This window comes from Hibiscus syriacus, unplaced genomic scaffold (assembly GCF_006381635.1).
Source record: "Hibiscus syriacus cultivar Baekdansim isolate YM2019G1 unplaced genomic scaffold, ASM638163v2 tig00016422_pilon, whole genome shotgun sequence".
Classification (NCBI taxonomy): domain Eukaryota; kingdom Viridiplantae; phylum Streptophyta; class Magnoliopsida; order Malvales; family Malvaceae; genus Hibiscus; species Hibiscus syriacus.
This window is the reverse complement of record NW_024062386.1, coordinates 667-24,202: the sequence shown is the minus strand read 5'-3', so window position 1 is coordinate 24,202 and position 23,536 is coordinate 667. Positions and strand designations below refer to the sequence as shown.

Below are 23,536 nucleotides of genomic sequence, written 5' to 3'. Positions count from 1 at the left end.
TGAACATAAATACTCTATCTTTTCAATACTGATCCTTAGACCTTTTTCTTCCAAAGCAGTCTTCCAGGTAGCCAGTCTACTATTTAGCAGAGTTTTTATTTCAGCAACTAGGACAATGTCGTCAGCGAAAAACATACACCATGGAACATCGTCTGGTGTCGCACAATAGATGTCGTCCATAATCAAGGCGAATATGTAAGGGCTAAGAGATGACCTCTGATGGAGTCCGATTTCCATCGGGAAAGCCTCGGTGTCGCCAACTATATTCCTGACGTATGTAGTAGATCTACACTACATATCTTGAATTGCTCGAATATAAGCAGTTGAGATCTATCTCGTTTCCAAAGTCTTTCAAATCGTATCGCGAGAAACACTATTATACGTCTTCTTAAGGTCAATAAATACCATGTGAAGATCTCTATTTTTTTTTTACGAGAAAGCCGTTACTGAACCAAAGCCACTGCATTGGCCCCACAAGGCCAAAATCCAGAGTGGCCTAATAAAGCCACGTGTCGCCTCCACGTAAACCAACAACCATGCAAAGTAGCTCAAACCAACACGCGCCACACCCCAACCACATTAACACTCTCTTCAAGACAAGCGAAACGTATTTTTTATACACTCACCACAAGGACCCCCTCACCGTCCGACAAGTACCCCCTCTCCTCAGTTCGCAGTTCTCACCCACCACCTTATATCACCGCCAGCACCCTCCCACTTCCATCTCATCTTTCACTCTCCAACACCCTTTCCCTGCCCTTCTTTATCCATCCATCAAAACAAATCAGAGACGTTCATCATGTCCGTCAACGATCAAAATACGCCCATGACTCAGAAGCTTTACGAGTCAGCTCCGTCGTCTCGTCAAGTAGCAAAGTTCACGACCGCTTCCGCATTGGGTGCGACTCTGCTATTCTTGGCCGGGTTAACCTTGACTGGTACGGTGCTTGCCTTGATAATGGCAACGCCGTTGATCGTTATCTTCAGCCCCGTTCTAGTCCCGGCGGGGATAACCATATTGTTGGGGTAACTGGGTTCTTGTTTTCCGGTGGGTGCGGGGTGGCGGCGATAACGTCGTTATCGTGGATGTACAATTACGTGCAAGGGAAACGTCCGCTAGGGGCTGATCAACTTGATTACGCAAAGAATAAGCTCGCGACTACGGCAAGAGATATGACCGAGAAGGCTAAGGAATATGGACAATATGTGCAGAATAAAGCTCAAGAGGTTACACAAGGCCAGGGATCGTAAGAGTTGAAAGAAAAACTGTGGAGTTTTAGGGTTTAAAAATGTTGTGTGTTTTGTTTTGTTGGTTTGCGTTTCTTTGATCGAATTTGCATGCATGCATTCGTAGATTATGCCTTCTTTTATAATTTGGAACAGTTGGTTTTGAGCTGCAGGGACGGGTTCTCTGTGTAGCTTAGGATCTCTGGTTTTCTTTCTTGATAAAAATTTCTCTTTTGGTCAACACAGTTGAGTTTCATGGTGAAAATGACGGGTTCCGTTATTTGCTCTACAGCTTAGAATCTATGGTTTACCGGCATTGGCATTGGCATTGCAGGAATGCTATCAACCATAAGGACTCAAGTATTTCATCTTTTAATGTTATGGAATTTGATCTTCATGTTTTTTAAAAATTTACAAGTTAATCTAGTTGTGCTTCATTCATATGAACGTTGATTCACTGTTATTTTAATTATCTTTGTAATTTGTCTGAGATTTGGAGTTACCAAAAATGTTACAAGTTTTTCATCATTTATGCTTGGCTTTAGCTGCGGCAGAGTTTCAACTTGCAAGGCAATACACAAGTGCTAAAATTGATTTGATTCGAAAAGTTCATGTCCCTTTCAATTCACGACATAAATTAGGAGAAACAGAGACGAGAGATAAAATTAGGAGAGAACCCAACTCGGATCTTACCGCACATCTAACCCTTACATAATTATTGTATCAAGAAAAGCTACAAATCTTTATAATTTTGACATTAGAGTGAGTTATATGTGGTTTTTCTAAAAATCATTTCGAATTTTTTTTGTGTCCTTTTTGTTGTGCAATTACTTACGTCTGCCATTATCGTCGTCCCATATGGTATGACAGACCCGAATCTTCCAGTTCACTTACAAAAGATGACATTAAATACTAAAATTTGCAGGTGGGAACGCAGCAGTTTCAGAGGAACAAAATGGCCAGTAAAGACTTGAAGATAATTTTCATGTAAAATTATCGCAGTTTCAGAGCAACAAGAGATCAAGTTTCTTATACTTTTCCCCCTCACATTAACAAATATCGCAGTTTCACCACCACTTGCATCACAGGCATTCACAATAACTGCCACTATATGGAAGAATAGTTTTAAGAGCTGAGATCTGACCTAAGTAATCGAGAAAAGGGACTGGACTCTCGAGAGACATGAACCCTTTGTCCGTGAGACTGACCTTAAACTTCAATGTCTTGCTCTTAGAATGCAGGAGAGGAAACAGAAAGAAATAACGACATACCAAATATTTTGCATTGATTCAATCTCCGATTTTCTGGTCAATTGAACCCACAACTCTGAAGCATGTATCAGCCGACCTGATTTTAGACAGAGACCCGTCATCTAGGCGATTTCTTCCTCTTCGGGGTATTTCCCGTGACTTATGCCAAGGGCCTTCCGAGCTTTCTGTATCTGTCCTATTGCCCTGCTTAAATCGAAAACAGTATTGGTACAACACTTGAGGTTATAACTTAAATCGAAAAAGCGATTTAACTTTTAATTTTTAAGTACACAGACTGAATCTCGAGCTTCACCAAAGAATAGGGAGTGGTCATTTAGGCAAGAAAACCTCCATCTTAGCTTCAATTAACATTAAAACAATGCAGCACTCCACATTCAACTTGGTAGTTAACTAACAACACTTACACTATCACCTCAATCTAACCCAACTGAGAAATTCTAAAAGCTTATTAAACCTTCATTTTAAGTAAAACAACAAGGATAGAGGATTTGGAATCCATCGAACTCGCCTGGAAGGTGAATTGGCAAGGAAATGAGAGGGAACTGGGAAAACAGTCCTGAAACCCATTGATTCGTAGTTTGCAAAACCAAATTGTCCATTAAATCTTCTTGATGTTGGCATAGTTTATAAATATAAATGCGTTAGTTTCTCTATCGTATGTGTTGTTTCAACTGGACCACGCGTTCTTCCTCTCCAAAAACTTGTTTCACCGGACCACGCTTGTTGTGAGGACAAGAAAAAAAAATTGTAACTAGTTATTGACTCTATCTATACCAGACAATTTTTATTTGAATATGGAAATTTAATTCAATTAATTTAAATTTAAACTTAATTTGATCATTAAAATTAACAATTTAAATTATTATAACTCAGAATAAACCAAACTCTATATGTGTAAAATTGACGGAAAACCTAAATGACAGGGTAAAATTAGGTTGAATTTAGAATAATTCAATTCCGAAATTGATATAAATCTAAAAGAAATTAAAATTTTAAATTAGGATGTAAAATTTAATAAATTGAATTAAATTGAATAAATCAATTATTTATAATAAATTTGTACAATACATAATGTGAATTAATGAAATATATACGTACTTTCATTGGGTTGGTCCTTAGGAAGGGAATAAATTTTCTCCGCATAATAGCTGAGGTTAAAGGCTAATTTTCCAAAAAAATCATCCTAATGGTTTTTATTTCCTGTCAGACAACTATATATGTTTATTTTTTGATCTAACACCCTTTACAGAAAGACGCAGTCTATGCACTATGCGAGGCGCGGCTCATGCACCGCGCCTTACGGCACATCTAAAAATTAAGTGCTAATTTCATAAATCTTTTTTAAAATGGTGTCAAATATATAATTAATTTTCATTAAGATGATTTTTGCGTAAACACATCAACTTTTATTTATTTATTTTTTGTGTGTGCAAAAAAAACATTCTGCATTAAAATCTTTAAATATTCTTTTACAAATTATTTTAAAACTCGACAAATTTTGATTTTTACGTTAAATTATATAATATGTATAATTTAGTGTAGGAAAACTTTGAGTATAAGTAGTTTAAAATATGAATAATTTTATAAAAGTTTTATAACTAATATTTCTTTTACAAAATGATGATGATAAGAAATATTTTATAATTTAAAAATTATAAATTTCATATATTTTTGAAAATTTTATTGACTTTTAAAATTAATTCTTTAAAAATATAAAAATATTAAAATAAACTTTTAATTACAATTGAAGGATAAAATAAATTATTATTCATTAATTATTATTTTTGAACAAAAGTTAATAATTTTTATTTATTTTTAATAAAATTAGAATTTAATATTTATTTTAAATTTTTAAAAATTAATATTAGAAAGAATATTTTAAATATATAGGTGATATTTTTTAGTTTTACATTATTTTTTACTGAATTTTGTTACGAGTTTAGAGAGTAACACAAAAGAAAAGAAAATCTTTAGATTTTCATGTATGTATTTATACTTTTCTTTTAGAAACATTTTACCATAATTTTTTATGAATAATAATAGAATAAATAATTAATTTGAATTATAACTCATATATTTAAAAATCAATAAAAATACAATAAAAAAGAATTAAAAGTGAATAAAAATTAATAATAAAAAAAGAATGTAAAGCTAAAGAATCAATTATTTTAATATTTTTTATATTTTTAAATAATTAATTTTAAAAGTAACTAAATTTTTTAAAAATATATGAAATTTATAGTTTTTTTAAATTATAAAATATTTCTTATCATCATTATCATCATTTTGTAAAAGAAATACTAGTTATAATATTTTTATAAAATTATTCATGTTTTAAATTACTTACCCTCAAAGTTTTCATATACTAGATTATATGTACTGTGTAATTTCATACAAAAAAATCAAAAATTATTGATTTATAAAATAATTTGTAAAATAATACTTAAAGATTTTAGTGTAGAATTTTTTTTTCACACACAAAAAATAAATAAATAAAGTTGACATTTTTACACAAAAATCACCATAACATAAATTAATTACATATTAGGTAGTTTTAAAAATATTTACAAAACTAATACCTGATTTTTACACGTGACGTCACATCAGCGTAAGACACAATAATGAGTTGTGCCTTTTTATAAAAGGTGTTATATCAAAAATAAATCTGCATAGGTATCTGACAGGAAAATAAAAATCGTTAGGGTGATTTTTTTTTTGGAAAATTGCCGAGATTAACGCAATACGTGCTCAACCCACCACTAAGGCTGAGCAACGAAACTGAGAAAATCAAAAAACTGACACGAACCGAGTAAAACGGTTGTTTTGTTCGGTTTGACATTATACGGTTCAGTTTTCGGTTCGGTTTAAAGTATCAATTCTTTTAATTTGATTCGGTTCAGGTTTTCCATATGGAATTTATTTGTTCTATATTGAACCGAATAGGTAATTTTTTTTAAAAAAAATTATAGTTTCAAGTGATTTTTTCATTGAAAAACCGATAAATCGAACCGAACCAAAAAAATCAGTTTTAATTTTTTTAATTTTTTAACTATTCGATTTCGATTTAAATTTTAAAAAACCGTTTATCTCGATTCAGTTCAATTTTTGAAAAAATTAAATCGAATCAAACTGAATACACCCTACCCACCACGTACACGCCAAATTAAAAAAGAATGCTAAATTGCTGGCTTAATTAACTGATGACAAAGAATAACCAGCGTTAAGTAACTCATACGCGTGTCTTTAATTCACAGTTAAACACCTTTGCCCTTTCACCTTTAAAAGCTGCAGGTCACAGCGGAAGTTTCTGGATTTCGTATAAATACACTTGTCTTTGGCTCTTTGCTTTAAACATATTTTTAAAAAATACATGAAGCCTTTTGTTCTTCCACGTGTTCTCCCTTGGTTGGCCTACTTTCCGCTACACCATGTGTCTGTTTGTGGACTTGGCTCCCTCAATGATTCGGCGCACCTTTGAAGTTGTTTCCCGGCGGAATTATTTCCTCAATTGCGGCCGGGGTAAGCTGGGTGACCCCGCCCGTTTTCACCTTTCCTCTTCTCTTTTTATTGTTCTCCATCTTTTGCGCGTTGTTAACACGAGTGAATATCAGACATCGATAGGTACAGTAACCTTTATCGAATATAATTGGATTCGCGTGTGGACAACACGCTCTGTAGTTCAATGTTCCACATAAATCTCGAAATCCATAAAAGAAAATCCATATTTCACACATCGCCTTTATAACAAAATATCGGGCAGGTAATTAAGATTTAGGGACGGTTTGATAAAATAAAATAATTAAGCGTTGAATGATTCAATGATCTGAATGATTTAAAGGTTATATATGAATTTACTCTAAATATAACATGTTGTTTAATAATGATTCTGAATGTACAATTTGAATTATGAATATTTTCATTTTTACCTTTATATTAATTTATTATATTATAAGATATGATTGTTTAATAAGACAACATGTGAAAAAATATGTATTATGGTAAAATATCGGGTGCTTAATGATTCAGAATGTACTTTAATACTGAATCATTCATCAGTGTTTTGTTGTTTTATTTAGCATAGTCTTCATTCAATATAGTATTTATTCCGAGGTGAGAATTAAACACGTGCTGAATTACTCCATTCAACAATAAACAAACGGCCCCTTAATCTAATTTCGATTTTAGTCGCTCATTATGCTGAAATAATATATTTTTATTAATCTTCTTTAATTTAATTAAATATATTTACTTTTATGATATTATTAGTATGTATAATTTAATAAGACCTTTAGTTGTTTTCAAAAAAATGCTATGAATTTTCTCTTGAAAAAGCCTTAAGTGTTCAAGTTGATTGGATTTTCTCTATGTGATCTAATTACAATAAAAAATCCACATCGATACTTGAAGGTAAAAAATATAGTATCACCAATTTAAATATACTAATAATGAATTAAAATATTAAATTATACCATATTAAATCAAAAGGACTAAATCTCATATTTTAACATAGTAAGGGGACTAAAATAGAAATAGACCTTGTATATTTACACGCGTATAATCAAAATTAATAAAATTAAGGAAACTCATAAAAAGGTGGGCCCGGTTATGTAACAATCCCCAGGCTGGAAATACGGGCAGCTTGACCGACCTTCTCGTCTTTCACTCTTTATATAGCAGACCCACCTTCTTCCCTCACTATCAGAAAAACCCTTGCAAATTTTCTCTGTTCTTCAACAACAGGGAAAAAATACCTTCAATTTTATTGTTTAACGTTTAAGTACTCTCATCAACGATGGCTCTCACAAAGGCTTCTCTAATTCTTGCTTTCGTCGCTGTTTGCGCACTCATGGGTTCCGCCATCGCTGCTGAAGCTCCAGCTCCGAGTCCCACCTCTGAAACTGGCTCTATCTCCCCGTCATTTGTTGCCGCCGTTTCTGCCGCCGCTACGGCCCTGGTTTTCGGCTCAACTCTCAGGATCTGAAGGATGTAATCTCTCGTGCTGGCGGGGGATATGGTTGGTGTGGTGTAGAGATGATTCTCTGTTTTTCAGTGATATATTTTGAGTTTTGTTTGGTATTTTAGATGTCGGAGTAGTAGATCTGTGGGGAGTTATTATATTACTAGAGGTGTTAGCTATGCTATTTGATGCACAGATTTATTGATTATCGATGTTTTGGACATGGATTGTTTTCACTATTATCATTGATTGATGTCATTTCTATTAGTATAGTGAAGTATATTTTTTACTATATATATTTCATTTGTTTTCTAGTTTCTTTCCTTTTATGTTTAGCATTTTCTTGCGCTCTCTTCCTCCAAACAGTTTTATATTCATTCATCTCATGGAATTTGGAAATATCTATATAATTCTTTCCATTTCCTCTTAACAAATTAAAGAGGTTTTACTAGTTTCTTTTCAAATTTTTAGTGTCTATTAAGTAAAATATAAGAAGTCTTCGAATATTAATATTAGTGTATGTAGTCTGTTAATTGAGCATTCATCATTAATTAATTGATGATAATTTGATAATAATTGAGAATATTTAAAAAATGATTAAGATTTTTTTTTGAAGTCATGAATTTAAACATTAATAATTATAATAATATAATTAATGTTTATTATAAAATGATTGATGGTATTTAAAATAAATATTATTTTATAATTATTTAACTTAATAAAAAAATAGTGAAGTGTAATCCATCTATAAACGTAAATATGACCAAATATTATAATAGTATTTATTATTACTCGTACAAATTGAAAAATATCTTTCATAATTCTTTCTATTTGCTCTAATTAATTAATTGGGTTTCTTTAATTTTTGGATAAATTACAGAAATAGTCTTTTGACTATAATGTGATATTTTGTTGAGTTTCAAGATTATTAAAAATTACAAAATTATTCATCTACTATAAGATGTTTTGTGGAGTCACGATTATTAAAAATTATAAAATAGTCTCTCAATTATTTATTATATTTTAAACTTATTATTTTTCGTTAAACAATTGATAACAGCTTGAGCTGGATGTTAATTTGTTGATTGATATATGATATTTTTTAGATTATGAGATCAAATTTTATCATATCTCAAATCAATAAATTAATATTAATCTCAGACTGACATCAAATCTTCAACGAAAAATGATGAGTTTGTAATGTATTAAATAGTCGGATGATCATTTTATAATTTTTAATAGTTATATGATTCAACAAAGCAATATTCTATAATTGAGTAATCATTTTGTAACTTTTAATCGTCGAGAAACTCAAAAAAGCATCACCTTATAATCGGGGACCAATTATGCACTTTACCCTTAATTTTTTAATTCTCTTTCTTTAGATTATAATCCAATTACAGCTATAAAAATACGATATGACGCCAAAATAATGAATGTTGGTTGAACAGATCATAATTCCAAAATTCTAGATTACGTGATTAAACCCTCGAGTACTTTCAGGATATTGTAACTAAATTAAGATAAACTCAAATTTGGACCCATATGTAATTGTCAGTTTGCCACGTTGAGAAATAACATGAAGATTATTATTAATAGCCAGGAGATAAATTCTTACAGAAAAGATCGATGTCGTTTTCTTGTCTTGTTTGACAGATGTCTTGTGTGGTTAAGAAAGTCGATGTAAATTTCTCAGTGTTGAATGTTGACTCGTTGTTGATTTTAGTCGGTTTTAGTGAAATCCGGTGCTGCAATTGGCCTTATTTTATGTAAATAGTTAAATTCTGGTTTTCGTACTTGGTGTTCTAAATTTCAGTTTAGTCTTTGTATTTTAATTGGACATCTTTGTCACACATTTACATCATTGTCATGTTTAGTCCACATTAGTAATACTAAGAAGAAGAAAAATCCATCAACCCATTTTTGTGGGCTTTAAATAAATCAGGGTCTCGAAATCTTCTAAATTATGGGGAAAAGAGGTGAAGAATAAAACATCGTCTCACAATTCTCCTTCATTTGGTCCCCGGATATTGGTAACATTTTTAATACAGTCCATAAACTTGGGTTCTGTCACATTTTAAGTGTATGGTCAGTTTCTTAAGGCAAAGAAGAAAACACAGGAGTCATGTTCATATGTAAAAATAATTGAAATGTGTTTTGATTTCATTGGTCCGTCAAGTATAGGCGGGAATATATAACGTCATTTTCTTAGATAACGAGATCCGGCGGAGCAACCAAAGCCATCAAATTCTCACAAATTGACGATGACATGCGGACTCTTTGGTGGACAACACCAACACCTTTTTAATGCCTTAATCAATTGCATTCTTCCTTTTCTTTAAAAAAAAAGTAAAAAACATTTGCATTCTTCCTTGTGAAGGAAATTTCAAGTCTTCCAACCTTACGGAGTCACGTCAAGCGGTGAAGGCGTGAATTCTCTCTCTCTCTCTCTCTTTTGGCTACAAAACTAGCATTCGCTCTTATCCAGCCGTGACTCACAAGTCATCGAGTCAGTGAAAAACAGCGGTAATTGTTTTTTCTCTCAGATTGGGTAAATTACGTATTTAGTATATAAATTATCAATTTTAATACCTAAATTTTTAATTTTTTTTTAAAATCATAACTAATATTTAATTTTTATTTCATTTTAGTACCCAACTGTTAAAAACTTAATGCGTAGTATCTAAACTATCAATTTTGATTTGTTTTAGTACCTAAACTTTAAAAACAATAAAAATTTATCGTTAAATTTTGAACATGAGTACTAAAATAAAACAAAAACTAAACTTTAGGTATGATTTTGAGAATTTTAAAAGTTTAGATACTAAAGCAGATCAAAACTGAGAGTTTAGGTACTAAGCGCATAATTTGCCCTTTTAGATTTCTTCTTAGACTTGTTATTAAAAGAGATTATTGTTGAGATTTGAATTTTATAATTAGTATGATATTAAGAATTAATTGTACACATTTTTAAATTATCATTTTATTTAAATTAATTTTAAAATTTTTAATTTCATCTTTAAATTATAAATCACATTTTAAATTATTTTTTTTCAATTTTATCTCTAAATTGTAACCCTCTTTCTAATCAAAATTTTTTAATCTTCCAATTTCTTCCTCAAATCCATCCAAATGTGCAATTAGTTCTATCCATGGTTCAACTTAATTTTTATCAAACTTGTAATGACATGGTTTAGCCTAACTTTTTTAGTAACAAGTGATGGGATTAGCATATATCAATAGTCTGGAATGAAATTGAGATGGTTAAAAGTTTGGAGAACAAATGATCATAGTTTAAGGATGAAATTGGAACATTCAAAAGGCTAGAAATCAATTCAGAATGATAGATCATAGTTTGAGGATGGGTAAAGCAATTAACTCTAATATTAATTAGTATATAACCAATTTAATCAATTAAACTGCCGTATAATAAAATTGATAATCTTCGTTCACCTTGTATTTAAATTAGTAAAATAAACAATTTAGATCGCAATTATAATGATATTTAAAACAAGTATTTGTATTTTTTTTTTCATTTACAATAAGATAATTGCATCATACATCAGTTATATACAAACATTATTTTCTGATACAACACATCCTACCGGTATTTACATTAGGAGTTCTGGTACATGGTTGCTTCTACATAATTATAAAATAAGCAAATCACATAGATATTCATCAAAATGCAGCAGCATTCGGATTATTCGGAATACAAGAAATCACAATCCGAAAATATAACCATAATCCTAGCTTCGGCCGATAATATTTTTGCCGGTTACGCTAACTGTGTTGTTATGCAGTGAACCCTTTCTGAACAGAGCTCCAACGATTGTTAGGAATGCTAACACAAGCTTGTGCCGAGGCCTCGGCCATCTGTTCCGTCTGAATTCCGGCATTGCAGATGTTTGCAAGCGATCGCATGTGTTTCATCCCATACTGGGCTAGCGATCCGCAATGAGTCTCGAAAGTTCTCACCTGTTTTAGATTAACAACATGTGTTTTAAACTAGCACGAGAAAAGAAAACAAGAGCGGCTGAGAATCAGAGAGTATTTTACCATTTTCTTGAGGCATTTCCAGTCGTCTACGAGTGGTTGGCCAGCCGGTCGAACCGCACTCAAAATTTCCGGGCCTCTTTCTATTCCAAATAAAAGTTTTCCGATGAGTTTCATACTGTTGTCTACAAGCATTCTATGAGACATGACTTCAACAAATTGCTTCTGGGCTTCAGCCTTCCTAACAGAGCCCTCGAGTGCCTTGCGATACTGTAAAGTAGATCGGAGAGAAAGCTCCAAATTAGATAGGTTCTAAAACTAGCATAGTGACAACTTTCAAATGTATGAAATCAATAAAAACGAAGGCCTTTTAAAGAAATTGATGCGAAGGAGTGTTGTGTTTAATATATATTTATCTCAAGAAGAAACAAGGCACAAACCTTGGACCAAAAATGGACAAGATCAGCGTCACGCTGGTTAACAGCTTTTTTAGGTGGTTGGAAGTTCTCATCAACAAAGGTGAAGTTATCATTTTCCGGATTTGTGCCCAAGTATGCAAAGAGACTGTCCTTGCTAAGCCCTATATCACCATATTGCATGACATGAGAGCCATAAACGTAATTGTCACCGATAGTCCTCTTTTTCACCTGCAAAAAGCCCAAAAAATGGAAATTGTAAATCTCCCTTCTTTTTGCATATATCTTCATACTTTTTCGATCTAAACAGTAATCAATAACTCACAACTGAAATTGAAATCTTTATATTTTCCTGATAAAAGAAAAGAAAAGAGTTCATGCAAAAACACTTTGTAAAAGCCTTACAACTTCGTATTGCTGGTGCAAACTCTCTGTCCGCAAATTATATGCGTCACTGCTCAACAGAAACAAGATATTAGGATTCACACCAAGGGACAACAAAAATAAAACAAAAGCCGATTCAGTTTTGAAAGATATTTAGTCAAGATCATACTAAAGAATCAAATTTACATGTATAACACCCACTTTGCCTCGGACTTTTTACATTTGTCTACTAACACTTTAGTTCAACAAGGTGCAGCCAAGAAACAAAATGAAGTTCATATCTACAAAACTTGCTTAAATATGAAGAAAACAGATCTAGACAATCAGATTCAACTCTGAAATGATTGCATATTCAATATTGCCAAGGATAAATGAAAAGACGTATCTAATGAGAATGCTTGAATACCAACCTGTCCTCCATCCAAGCAACACTGTATAAGTCTCCCAAGCATGTATCATATTCTGGGGGAGGACTTGGGTACTCTCCAGGACAATAGGTTCCCCAGCTATTCTCTTCGGCATTCGATGCTGTAGTAGCATAGATATTCAAACCCTCGGGAAGGAGACCCTCAAAGATACTTCCTGATTCACAAGCTTCAAGATAGAATACCTACAAAGTTACATGTGGACAAGAACTTTAGAACGGCAGAAAAGCAACAAGAAATCTCATTCAAAATCGATAATTATTAAGACATCGATTTACCAAGCTTTTATAGGTCCCTAAAGCATGTTTTTTCTTTAAAACATCAATCAAGTCATCAGCAAAGAGATAAGGCCAGGTGGGCATCCCTGTATTAACACAAAAGGAACCATTAGCATCTTTAGAAACAAGTACCAAATTGCAAACTGAAGACCATACTAGAATATGCAAGTAATAGATACAAAGCTAAGACATGATCAGAAAGCAACACGAAAGTAATAGCTAATTTGATATTACTGACCAAGAATACCAGGACCCCCATGGTCAGTGTAGTATATGAAGATATGATCATTAGGGCCACTATTTACAACCTTTCCACTACCCCCGGTGATTGCAGATTTGTTTCCGAGGATAGCCGCAAAAAAGTTGTTAACATTAACATCTATTCCAGTATAATCCTACAGAGCAACAACAAGGCAACGATCATAATCAGAAAATGTAAAATTAGAAACAACAACTTTTTTTTAAATAAAGCAAACCTTTGGAACTCCCTTATAAACATCAGGTCCCTGAGGATTGTTAATGATAACACCAGGCCTAGGGTTTTCTACATTGAAAGCTATATCATCGTACATAAAGACGACGATATTCTCATCTTTCAAACCACCGTTCCTTAGGAGTTGATAAGCATGACAAACATCAGCCTGAAATAATTATCAATACATTTTAACAAATTTAAGACCGTTCAAACAACAAACAAATTCACAGTAAAATGATAAGATAGATAAAAAAAATTGCCGAAAAATTAAACTAGTTTGACTTCAGGACCTCAAGTGGAGGTTGACGATGATCAATATTTTCAAAAATCATGTCAACGAGGAAAAAGAAGTTAATTCAGTGAAAGTTTTCTGACCTGATGCCTGTAATTCCAATAACCATTAGATCCTGCTATTAGGATCGCCCATTTAGTGCCACCAACTTCATCATCGTCGCTCCGGTGGAAGAACCTTGAAGCTTCCGACGGCAACCGGAGAACGTCTCCGATAACATTTCTAGTGGAAGAGACGATGCCGACGACCGATAACAGGAGAAGGACTACACAGGTGACGAGATTGGTCATTGTTTGACGAATAAAAGGTAAATTGGAGATATGATTCAAAATTCATTGCTTTGCAACCAAGTTATATAAAATACAGATATTGCAGTGATATTGGCCGGCCCGGGATCTACGTTGGTTGATATAAAACTTGTGAATGCATCTGGAACGTTGACGATGGGACCCATAAGAGACAACGGTCATGATGAGAGTGATGAAATATGGGTGGTGGCCCAATTGATTCCGTGGGCTTTTGATTGGGATCCGCCGGGCCAAATTGGCCCATTAGGGCAATCGGATAATTAAATTAGCCTATTAGGGCACTCAAACAATTAATTTGGAATATACGGTAATTTGAACAGTTCTCATGGAACTCGTCACGCCGATGTGACGAGTTCCATCGGATATAATTTTTTAAATGGGTCGTGTTAGGTGGGTCCTACACCCGGATTAAAAAATTCTCAAGGTCCCAATTAAAAATAATTTTTTGTAATTTTTAAAATAAAATAAAAAATAATAATATTTTATTATGAAATTTGAGCAATGCTGGTAGTATCGATACTACCTTGTGAGTATCGATACTTCCATTACCTTTGGTATCGGTATTCCTTTGGGTAATGATATCATTTTTGCATTCTGGAATTTGAGCAATGATGGTAGTATCAATACTACCTTGTGAGTATCGATACTTCTGATACATGTGGTATCAGTATCATATGAACAATATCGGTACCATATGAACAATATCAGTACTACGTGTACAAAAACGTATTTTGTGCTCAATTACAAGTAAAATGAACTTTTAATTAATTTTGAAAACTTTGAAAACCTTGAACAAATTCAATTCAAGTCCAAAAACATTATGCTTTAATTGTTATATCAAAATAAAGTTCAACATTTTGTAATGCTTATTTTAACGTCCAACACGATATTTTGGAAGATGTGGACAATGTTTTCTATTATGACCTTCACCTCTGCAGTGGCCACAAAGTTTTGGTTGACATGGCTCTCTTTGAGGATCATCCATACCGATATGAATTCGGCTAGATTCAGGTCGACCCCGTAACTTCCTACGCAATCGAGGATTTGGCAACCATTCCTCAGAAATTGAGCATGTAGACCAATATGCTTCATTTGGGAGGTATTTGAAGTCAAAATAGTAAATGTTGCGCATGGTGTGCAGGCTATAACAGCCATCAGCATATAAATATAGGTCAACATTGATGTGCATACATGCAGCAATAGGGTGAGCGCATGAGAACCTAAAAGCTTGAAATCGACCACAATCACACCATATTTTATTCAGATTATCAGTATATGTTGTAGAATTACCTCCCTCATGTGGTCGAACTAGAGCTTGGACAACGAAATCAGAATCAAGTCTGTCAAAATTGTGGACAAACATTGATATCGCATGTGTTTGATTCTTTTGCATTGCCTTCTCTAAATCTGGAGCCCAATTTCTCCCATTGCTGATCATGACATCAATTTGTGCACTTTTGTCTGCTCATACTTTACCTAACCTAAAGTAAGTCTCCCTAACAATAATTGCTATCGGGAGATGTCGAGTCCCTTTCAGCACTGAGTTGATACATTCAACAAGATTGGTAGTCATATGGTCGTAACGTCGACCCTCAACATCATATGATTGTGATCATTTTTCCCTTGGTATTTCAGCTGCGAACTCATACACATCATCTCCGTATCTTCTCAAATTTTCAAGTCGTACACGAAAGTTTGATTGGAGTAAAGCATACCCTAAAAAAATAACTTATATGTTACTAAAAAAATTAATGAAGTATAAATAATTAATGAAAAATGCTAAGGTATTTACCCATGTTGATAATCTCATTTTTTTCTTTTTCTGCTTAAACCTCGTCATTGTGTTGCTATTGTGAGTACTATAAAATTATACGCAAATAATGTGCAAGTATACACAATTGCTCAAGTAATAAAGTGATGAGTGAGTATCGTCTCCACAGGGATTGGAAGGATATTGAATGAAGTTTATGCACTATTCCATCTAATTACAGTTAGTCTTGATATATACAAATGTCACGGCAATGGATATGTGTATGCTGGTGGATGTGGAGTAATGGTCTGATGGTGTAGCAAGTGGAAATGCAGTGGCAATAACAGATGTTCAATGTTGGAAATGATGAAATGTCAAGGCAATGAAAAATGGTAAAAACAGAAAATAAATAACAAATAAAATGAAAAGAAGATAATCCTCACGTGACAAGCTTCCAATAGAATGAATGGTAGGGATTGATTTGATGATGCTAAACTTATTTCTCATGCATTTTTGTTTTCTGGACTTCACTTACTCGACAGGGATTTCCTAGAGTGTTCTTAAAGGAACCTAATAGAATAGGATGCCAAGGCATCTTCTCTCACTCAACGATGTTGGCCAGCATACCCTATTGATAAATACACCCTTTTTAGTCGTTGAAATCCTATCCTAGTCTCTCCCGAGATCTAAGGGATTATGTTATAATATTCCTAGGCCGGTTCAAAGCCCCTTGAAAATACTATAACCCATTGCTTATGAGGATCTTGTCTTGTGTTTCTCACGAATACTACAAGTATTTTTAGTTTAGGTTTCTCTCGAACACCTAACCTTCATCTAAGAAATGGACACTCCCATCTTACAAGCCTAGATGGTGAAGCATTCATAAGCAAAGCAAATAAAGAGCCAAGATAAACTTAAATATACCATTAAAATAAAGTTTAAACAACCATAAAACCAACCACACCAAATAGTTAGTTCATGGTGGGGTTCAAAATATCCACAAAATAAATCATGAAAATATTCATTCCAACAACCCACAAATAATATAAAAATAACAGCAAAAGGGAAGTGAGAAGAAGCCTTCGACGTGCGCCACCGGAGGTCTCCTTGGCCACCACGAACCACCTTAGCTCGCTAGCTCCTCTCGACGCCTAGCTCGCCACTCCTTGAAGCTTTATCAATAGAGGAAACCCCAAGGACGAAGAAGGGAAAAGGAAAATAAAAATCTGATTTTTCTGCTACAGTATGTGTCTCCTTTCTTCCACACACTCTCTCTCTCTTGTGAGGTGTAATATATAATAAAAATATCTAAGGGTAATGATGAGGTTGTTGGGTGATTGTTGGGTGCAAAATACCCCTCATACCCCTAGAGTCACACCTTGTGTGTGAACCTTATCCTCCAGGTGGCAGTGGTCCCATACCAGGTGGTTACAACCATCATTTCACGTGCAGAGCCTGCTGTCCTCGTACAACTGTATCTTTTTATCGTTTTCTGCGCCAGAAATGCCAAGGCATTTCAGTATGCTTCAGCAACGTGTGATGCCACGACATTCCTTCCCAGCTCACCTATTTTTCTTGTTATTTTCTGCACATCACTAAAAACCACACCTTCCTCCTCATATAGCACCTTAATAAAATAAAATAACCCAACCAAAAAAATGCAATTAAATGCAGCTACCTACATCTAAAATGACATATATGTACCCTTAACCAAACAATAACTTAAGTAAAAAGGGCCTTAAAAATAGTCTTTTTACGGAGTTATCACACCCCCAAACTTAAGCTATTGCTTGTCCTCAAGCAATGGATAACAATTAACACAATCAAAATGTCATGGCAATTTTGAACAGTAGGACAACAAGATAAGAATTGAATTTCAACCCTCAGAAAAATTGGCTTCAACATGCTAGACATATCAAGAATTCAAGTACTTTTCCCTAGGTCAAGATTCTTTATGGTTGTGTATGTTCTTGATTGTATCTAATCTATACTTAACGAATTTAGGCAATTTCTAATTGAGTTCCCTAGTTTTCCCATGACATTTACTCATTCATTAAGCACATTTATACTCCATTTTCACTTACAAAACATTTTTTCTTTTTCTTTCTTTTTTTTACGCTGCTACGAAGGGAGTCAGCTCATCACACCTACCATCCCACACTCTAGGTGAAAGGGAGCATACCTTTTACCCCCAAGCTAGTCAGGTAGAGTTATCTCGTAACTACTTTCATTCACTCGTATGAACGTGACTGCCATTTATTAAAAGAGAGTTTTAGGCAATGCCAAGACAAAGAGGAGTGTCCCTCTACAGTTATGCCGAAGCATTTATTCATGATTAAACAAATTCATACATAAGGGAGTTATTAACAATGATTTATCATTTAAGCATAACACCATATTTTAATGCCAAGGCTAACCAGAGTTCTTTCATAAAAACTTCCTAAGTTCCTTAAGTATAGAGAACATACAAATCGTGTAGAATAATTCATAAAGCATCAACCCTAGAGACAGTTCTATCATTCTCAACAGTCATTTACATTCAATTTCTAGCCTAAAAAATTTCATCATCATCGGTATCATTAAAACATTTCATCTAACTGCCCTATCATTTACTAATGCCATGACATAATATTATGCTAATATTATCATGCACATGTTCTACATAGAACACTACCTCCCCCAAACTTGAGAGAAGCATTGTCCTCAATGCTGAATAAAAACTAAGTTAAAACTAGACTACATGTTATGCAATGCAATGAAATGCAATGCAAGGTACATTGTCTTCCTAAGATGGTGGTGGAGTCACGTTGGCAGTGCTAGTAGTATTGCGCATGGTGTACTTCCTCAATGGGGTAGGGCTTACGGCAGGGTCAGAATTGGGTTCAACAGGTGGTTTGCTAGGGCCTTCAGTGTTCTTGGATGTTGGGGTCTCCATACGCTCAATAGATGACTTCAGACGTCATCTAGTCCGTGTTGACTGGGTTAACATCATTTGGCTTGGGTGTATTGTCTTGCCGATCGATATTTGGAAATATCGCGGCATCCTCAAGTACTGGCAAGATTGTGTCCACGATGACTGAAAGATTATAAGCCAAATGTAGGAGCATCTCCATATGAACAAGTGCCACGACTGTCTTTTTAGAGCCTCGATTGCATCTAGCTTTGTCGTGGCATATTGGTTTGCAGCATCCTGTGAAGTTCCCTCGTGAGATTTCATCATACTCATCCTCCAAAATACCCTTCGTCCTAAAAAGAAATAATATTAAAAATAAAAATAAATAAAACAAAGAAAACAAAGAAAAATAAACAAATAAACACTCTCGACAAAACAAAACTTCTAAAACATAAATTAAAAAGGGTTCAAGGGATACAAACTCTAAAACATCATGAATTGTTATGGTATTTTTGTCGCGTTCGATTGGAGCACCAGCATAGACCAAAATGCTCCATATATATAACAGCGCCACCTTCGGTGTAAGTAGATAGAACCCGATTTGTAGGACCTTTGCAGTAGTCCTCTCATCTTGAGTGTTTCTACATAAAGCTTGAAGATGAAATAAAATCTCATTTCGTTCCCATTGCCATGGCATCTTTTAATTGCTTGGGCAGTAAAGTCTTCGAAGAAGTAGGGGTCATCCAATGATAGTAGTGAACATCCTACATTAACTTGTTCTTGCCCTGGCTATTCAAGTATGGAAACAAAATAGCACTAACGAGAAAATTTACAATGTTAGCATACCACAATAATGTCGTGGCAAATAATAATTTCTTATCAGGGAATTTAATCTCCATTTCATTCCTTAGTTCTTTCACGATTTATAGCCTAGAAAAATGAGCAATAACTTGGGGTTTAGGATGAGTAAATTCAATGAAATCCAAAGGTTCAATTTTCGTACCTGGTCTAGCTATAAGTAAGCTAGACTAACACGTCTTCTTTGAAATATCCTTAAGCTCATCTTTCTTCTTCATCGAGCTTCAAGTACTCATAAGTGCCTGTAAAATTGTCGTGGCATGATTCCACAACTTCCCTTTGGTCATCACTTCTGCTAGTAGGGTTTTTCTTTTGCCGTGGCATTATTTTCCTGCCATTATTGGGTTTACTCATTGAACCTTCAACTTTGTTCTCTAGCAAATGTGCGTCCTCTTGTAATTGAGATTCTTCATGCACAATCTCATAATTGGGTTTTCGAGTGTTTCCCCCTAAACTTAGCATCTTTGTAGATCTGGGTGTCACTCCCTAAGGTGAATGTACTAAATTGCTCACTACCTTTAGCCTTAGTGACTTCAGTATCACTAGGCAATCTGTCTGGTTGGTATTCTTCTAATACCGTGGCAATATGACCTACTTGCATTTCCAAAGCTCTCAAAGACAAATTATGACTTTGTAACAATCCTCCTTGACTTTGTAATACTTCTTCTTGACTTTAATAGATGTGTCATGATCTTGTAATAGAGCCTTTGTAGTTTCCATAAAGTCTTGCAAAGTGACCTCTAGAGAATTTGCATTAAGTGAAGATGGTGTACCCTTCCTAAAAGTATGCCATGGCATATTCATTTGAAAGGCTGGGGGCTTATATATGCTGCTGAGCGAGATGACTGACATTACAAGCTCCTTGATTTTCCCATGAGAAATTGGGATGATGACTCCATCCTTGGTTGTAGGTGTTGCAATAAGGGTTGTTATTACATCCATTGAAGCTTCCCGCATAGTTGATGGACCTTTGATTGTTCGGGCATTCACATTCATGGTGATTGCATTGACATAACAAACATACCAAGCTATCAACCTTCACTTCTTTCACCTCATTAGAATGTTGCAAATTCTTCAACATATTGTGATGGTAGAGAGTTGGGCCCACTGAATCTTCAGTTCTAACTTGAATGTCCCAGATGCATTCCTTCTAGTTTCAAACCTTGAATAGGGAAATTGGTAATCATGGTTAGCAATTCGATCAAGAATGCCAAAAGCATCTTCAGGTGATTTGTCAAGTAAAGTGCCATTTTTTCAAGCATCTAGCATCATCGTGGGTGCATTGGCTCTATTGTAGAACATCACGACTTGAGTCCAGTCGTGGAATCCATGGTTGGTACATTTGCGAAGCAATTCTTTGTAGTGGTCCCAACACTCACATTGACTCGTCATCAGCTTGGTGAAAAGATGCTATGGCATTCCTAAAATGGTTGTTCATATTGGGCAGATTATGGGGTAGCAAATTGTTTTTGCACAAGTCAACCCAAGACCTTATCGAGCCGGAAGGTAATCCATTAAGCCATGCCCTGGCATTATATTTCAAAGAATATAGAAAAAACTTCAATTTCAGCACATATTCATGCACACCTTGTTGTCGAAAGGAGTCACAAACCTCCAAAAATGATCGAACATGTTTCCTTGCATCCTCATGAGGAGCACCACTAAACTTTCCAATCAAGTCCAACATGTCGAACATAACAGGTTTGAGCTCGAATTGGGTTGCCTGAATCTTGGGAGTTATAATAGCAGGTTTTAAGTCATCCAAGGTAGGAGCTAAGTAATCTCTAATAGTTTGTGGTTGAGCATTCCCAACATTTGAAATTGTCGTGGCATTTAGAATTGCAGGATCATTCACTTGATTTTGAACAACATGAGCCTCAGGTTCAATATGAAATAATGGTTCTTTGGGTCTTTTTCGTGTCATGCGACAACGTAACACCTGAAAAAGGTAAACAAAAACAAGTAACTATGTACAAAGAAAAGAAATAAAATTGTGCAACAACTAAACTCAACATCATCAATTTCCAATCCCCGACAACAATGCCAAAAACTTGTTGCGTATTGTGAGTACTATAAAATTATACGCAAATAATGTGCAAGTATACATAATCGCTCAAGTAATAAGTGATGAGTGAGTATCATCCAGGGATTGGAAGGATATTGAATGAAGTTTATGCACTATTCTATCTAATTAGTTAGTCTTGATATATACAAATGTCACATAAATGGATATGTGTATGCTGGTGGATGTGGAGTGATGGTCTAATGGTGTAGCAGGTGGAAATGCAGTAGTAGAAAGATGTTCAATGTTGGAAATGATAAAATGTCAAGGCAATGAAAAATGGTTAAAAACAGAAAATAAATAACCAATAAATATCCATGCATTTAGTTTCTGGATTCACTTACTCGACAGGACTTCCTAGAGTTTCTTAAAGGAACCTAACAGAATAGAATGCCAAGGCATCTTCTCTCACTCAACAATGTTGGCCAGCCTACCCTATAATAAATACACCCTTTTTAGTCGTTAAAATCCTATCCTAGTCTCTCCCGAGATTAAGGGATTATGTTATAATATTCCTAGGCCGGTTCAAAGCCCCTTGATAATATAACCCATTGCTTATGAGGATCTTGTCTTGTGTTTCTCTCGAATACTACAAGTATTTTTAGTTTAGGTTTCTCCGAACACCTAACCTTCATCTAAGAAAATGGAACTCCCATCTTACAAGCCTAGATGGTGAAGCATTCATAAGCAAAGCAAATAAAGAGCCAAGATAAACTTAAACCATTAAAATAAAGTTTAACAACCATAAACCAACCACCACCAAATAAGTTAGTTCATGGTGGGTTTGAAATATCCACAAAATAAATCATGAAATATTCGTTCCAACAACCCACAATAATATAAAAAATAGTAAAAGGGAAGTGAGAAGAAGCATTCGACGCACGCACTGGAGGTCTCCTCGGCCACCACAAACCACCTTAGCTCGCTAGCCTCTCGCGCCTATCTCGTGACTCCTTGAAGCTTTATCAATGGAGAAAAACCCAAGAAAGAAGAAGGGAAAAGGAAAATAAAAATCTGATTTTCCTGCTACAGTATGTGTCTCCTTTCTTCCACACACACTCTCTCTTGTGAGGTGTAATATATAATAAAAATATCTAGGGGTAATGATGAGGTTGTTGGGTGATTGTTATACCCCTAGAGTCACACCTGTGTGTGTGACCTATCCTCCAGGTGGCAGTGGTCTCATACCAGGTGGTTACAACCATCATTTCACGTGTAGAGCTAGCTGTCCTTGTACAACTATATCTTTTTTTCGTTTTCTGTGCCAGAAATGCCAAGGCATTTCAGTATGCTTTAGCAATGTGTGATGCCACGACATTCCGTCCCAGCTCACCTATTTTTCTTGTTATTACCTGCACATCACTAAAAACCACACATTCCTCCTCATATAGCACCTTAATAAAATAAAATAACCCAACCACAAAAAATACAATTAAATGCAGCTACCTATCTAAAATGACCTATAGTACCCTTAACAAACAATAACTTAAGTGAAAAGGGCCTTAATAGTTTTTACGGAGTTATCACATTGTATTCGATGCGATATGACGTATACAATATGCAGGATATGCGTGAGGTGGCGTCCATATTTTCGGGTCTGTCATTGTGCTTAACAACCCAGGCGACCAATCGAGATCATGCAACCCCTTCTTAAGTGACAACATAGGAACACAAGTTGGAGAGAAATAAATTCCAAGTTTCTTCCGATTCATTTTTAACAAAGGCGAAAGCAATGGGGAAAATATTTATTTCTCCATCTTGTGCAACGGCTATCATCAAGACATGTTTGTAGAGTCCATACAGAAAAGTGCCATCGACTTGAATCATATGTTTGCAAAATATAAACCCTTCGATAGCTAATTAAATGCCCAGAACAAGCCACCAAAAATTTTCTTCCTGGGATAACGTCTCCCAAGTGTGAATGCAGGATGAGTATAATACCTA

The 23,536-nt window shown here is 34.5% G+C and overlaps 1 protein-coding gene and 1 pseudogene across 1 annotated transcript; one reads left to right on the top strand and one right to left on the bottom strand.

The window, feature by feature from the left end:
• Positions 1-799: 799 nt before the first annotated feature.
• On the top strand, positions 800-4,642 carry LOC120208344 (annotated as a pseudogene).
• Positions 4,643-11,247: 6,605 nt separating this feature from the next.
• Positions 11,248-14,026, bottom strand: LOC120208343 (vacuolar-processing enzyme-like). The gene is made up of 9 exons (XM_039207644.1): positions 13,805-14,026; positions 13,431-13,595; positions 13,193-13,349; positions 12,955-13,040; positions 12,662-12,861; positions 12,273-12,321; positions 11,892-12,098; positions 11,515-11,721; positions 11,248-11,433 (listed from the first exon to the last, which is right to left on the bottom strand). Exons 1-9 carry the CDS (start codon positions 14,009-14,011, stop codon positions 11,251-11,253), a joined length of 1,461 nt encoding a protein of 486 aa, XP_039063575.1. The 5' UTR covers positions 14,012-14,026; the 3' UTR covers positions 11,248-11,250.
• Between the last annotated feature and the right edge of the window lie 9,510 nt (positions 14,027-23,536).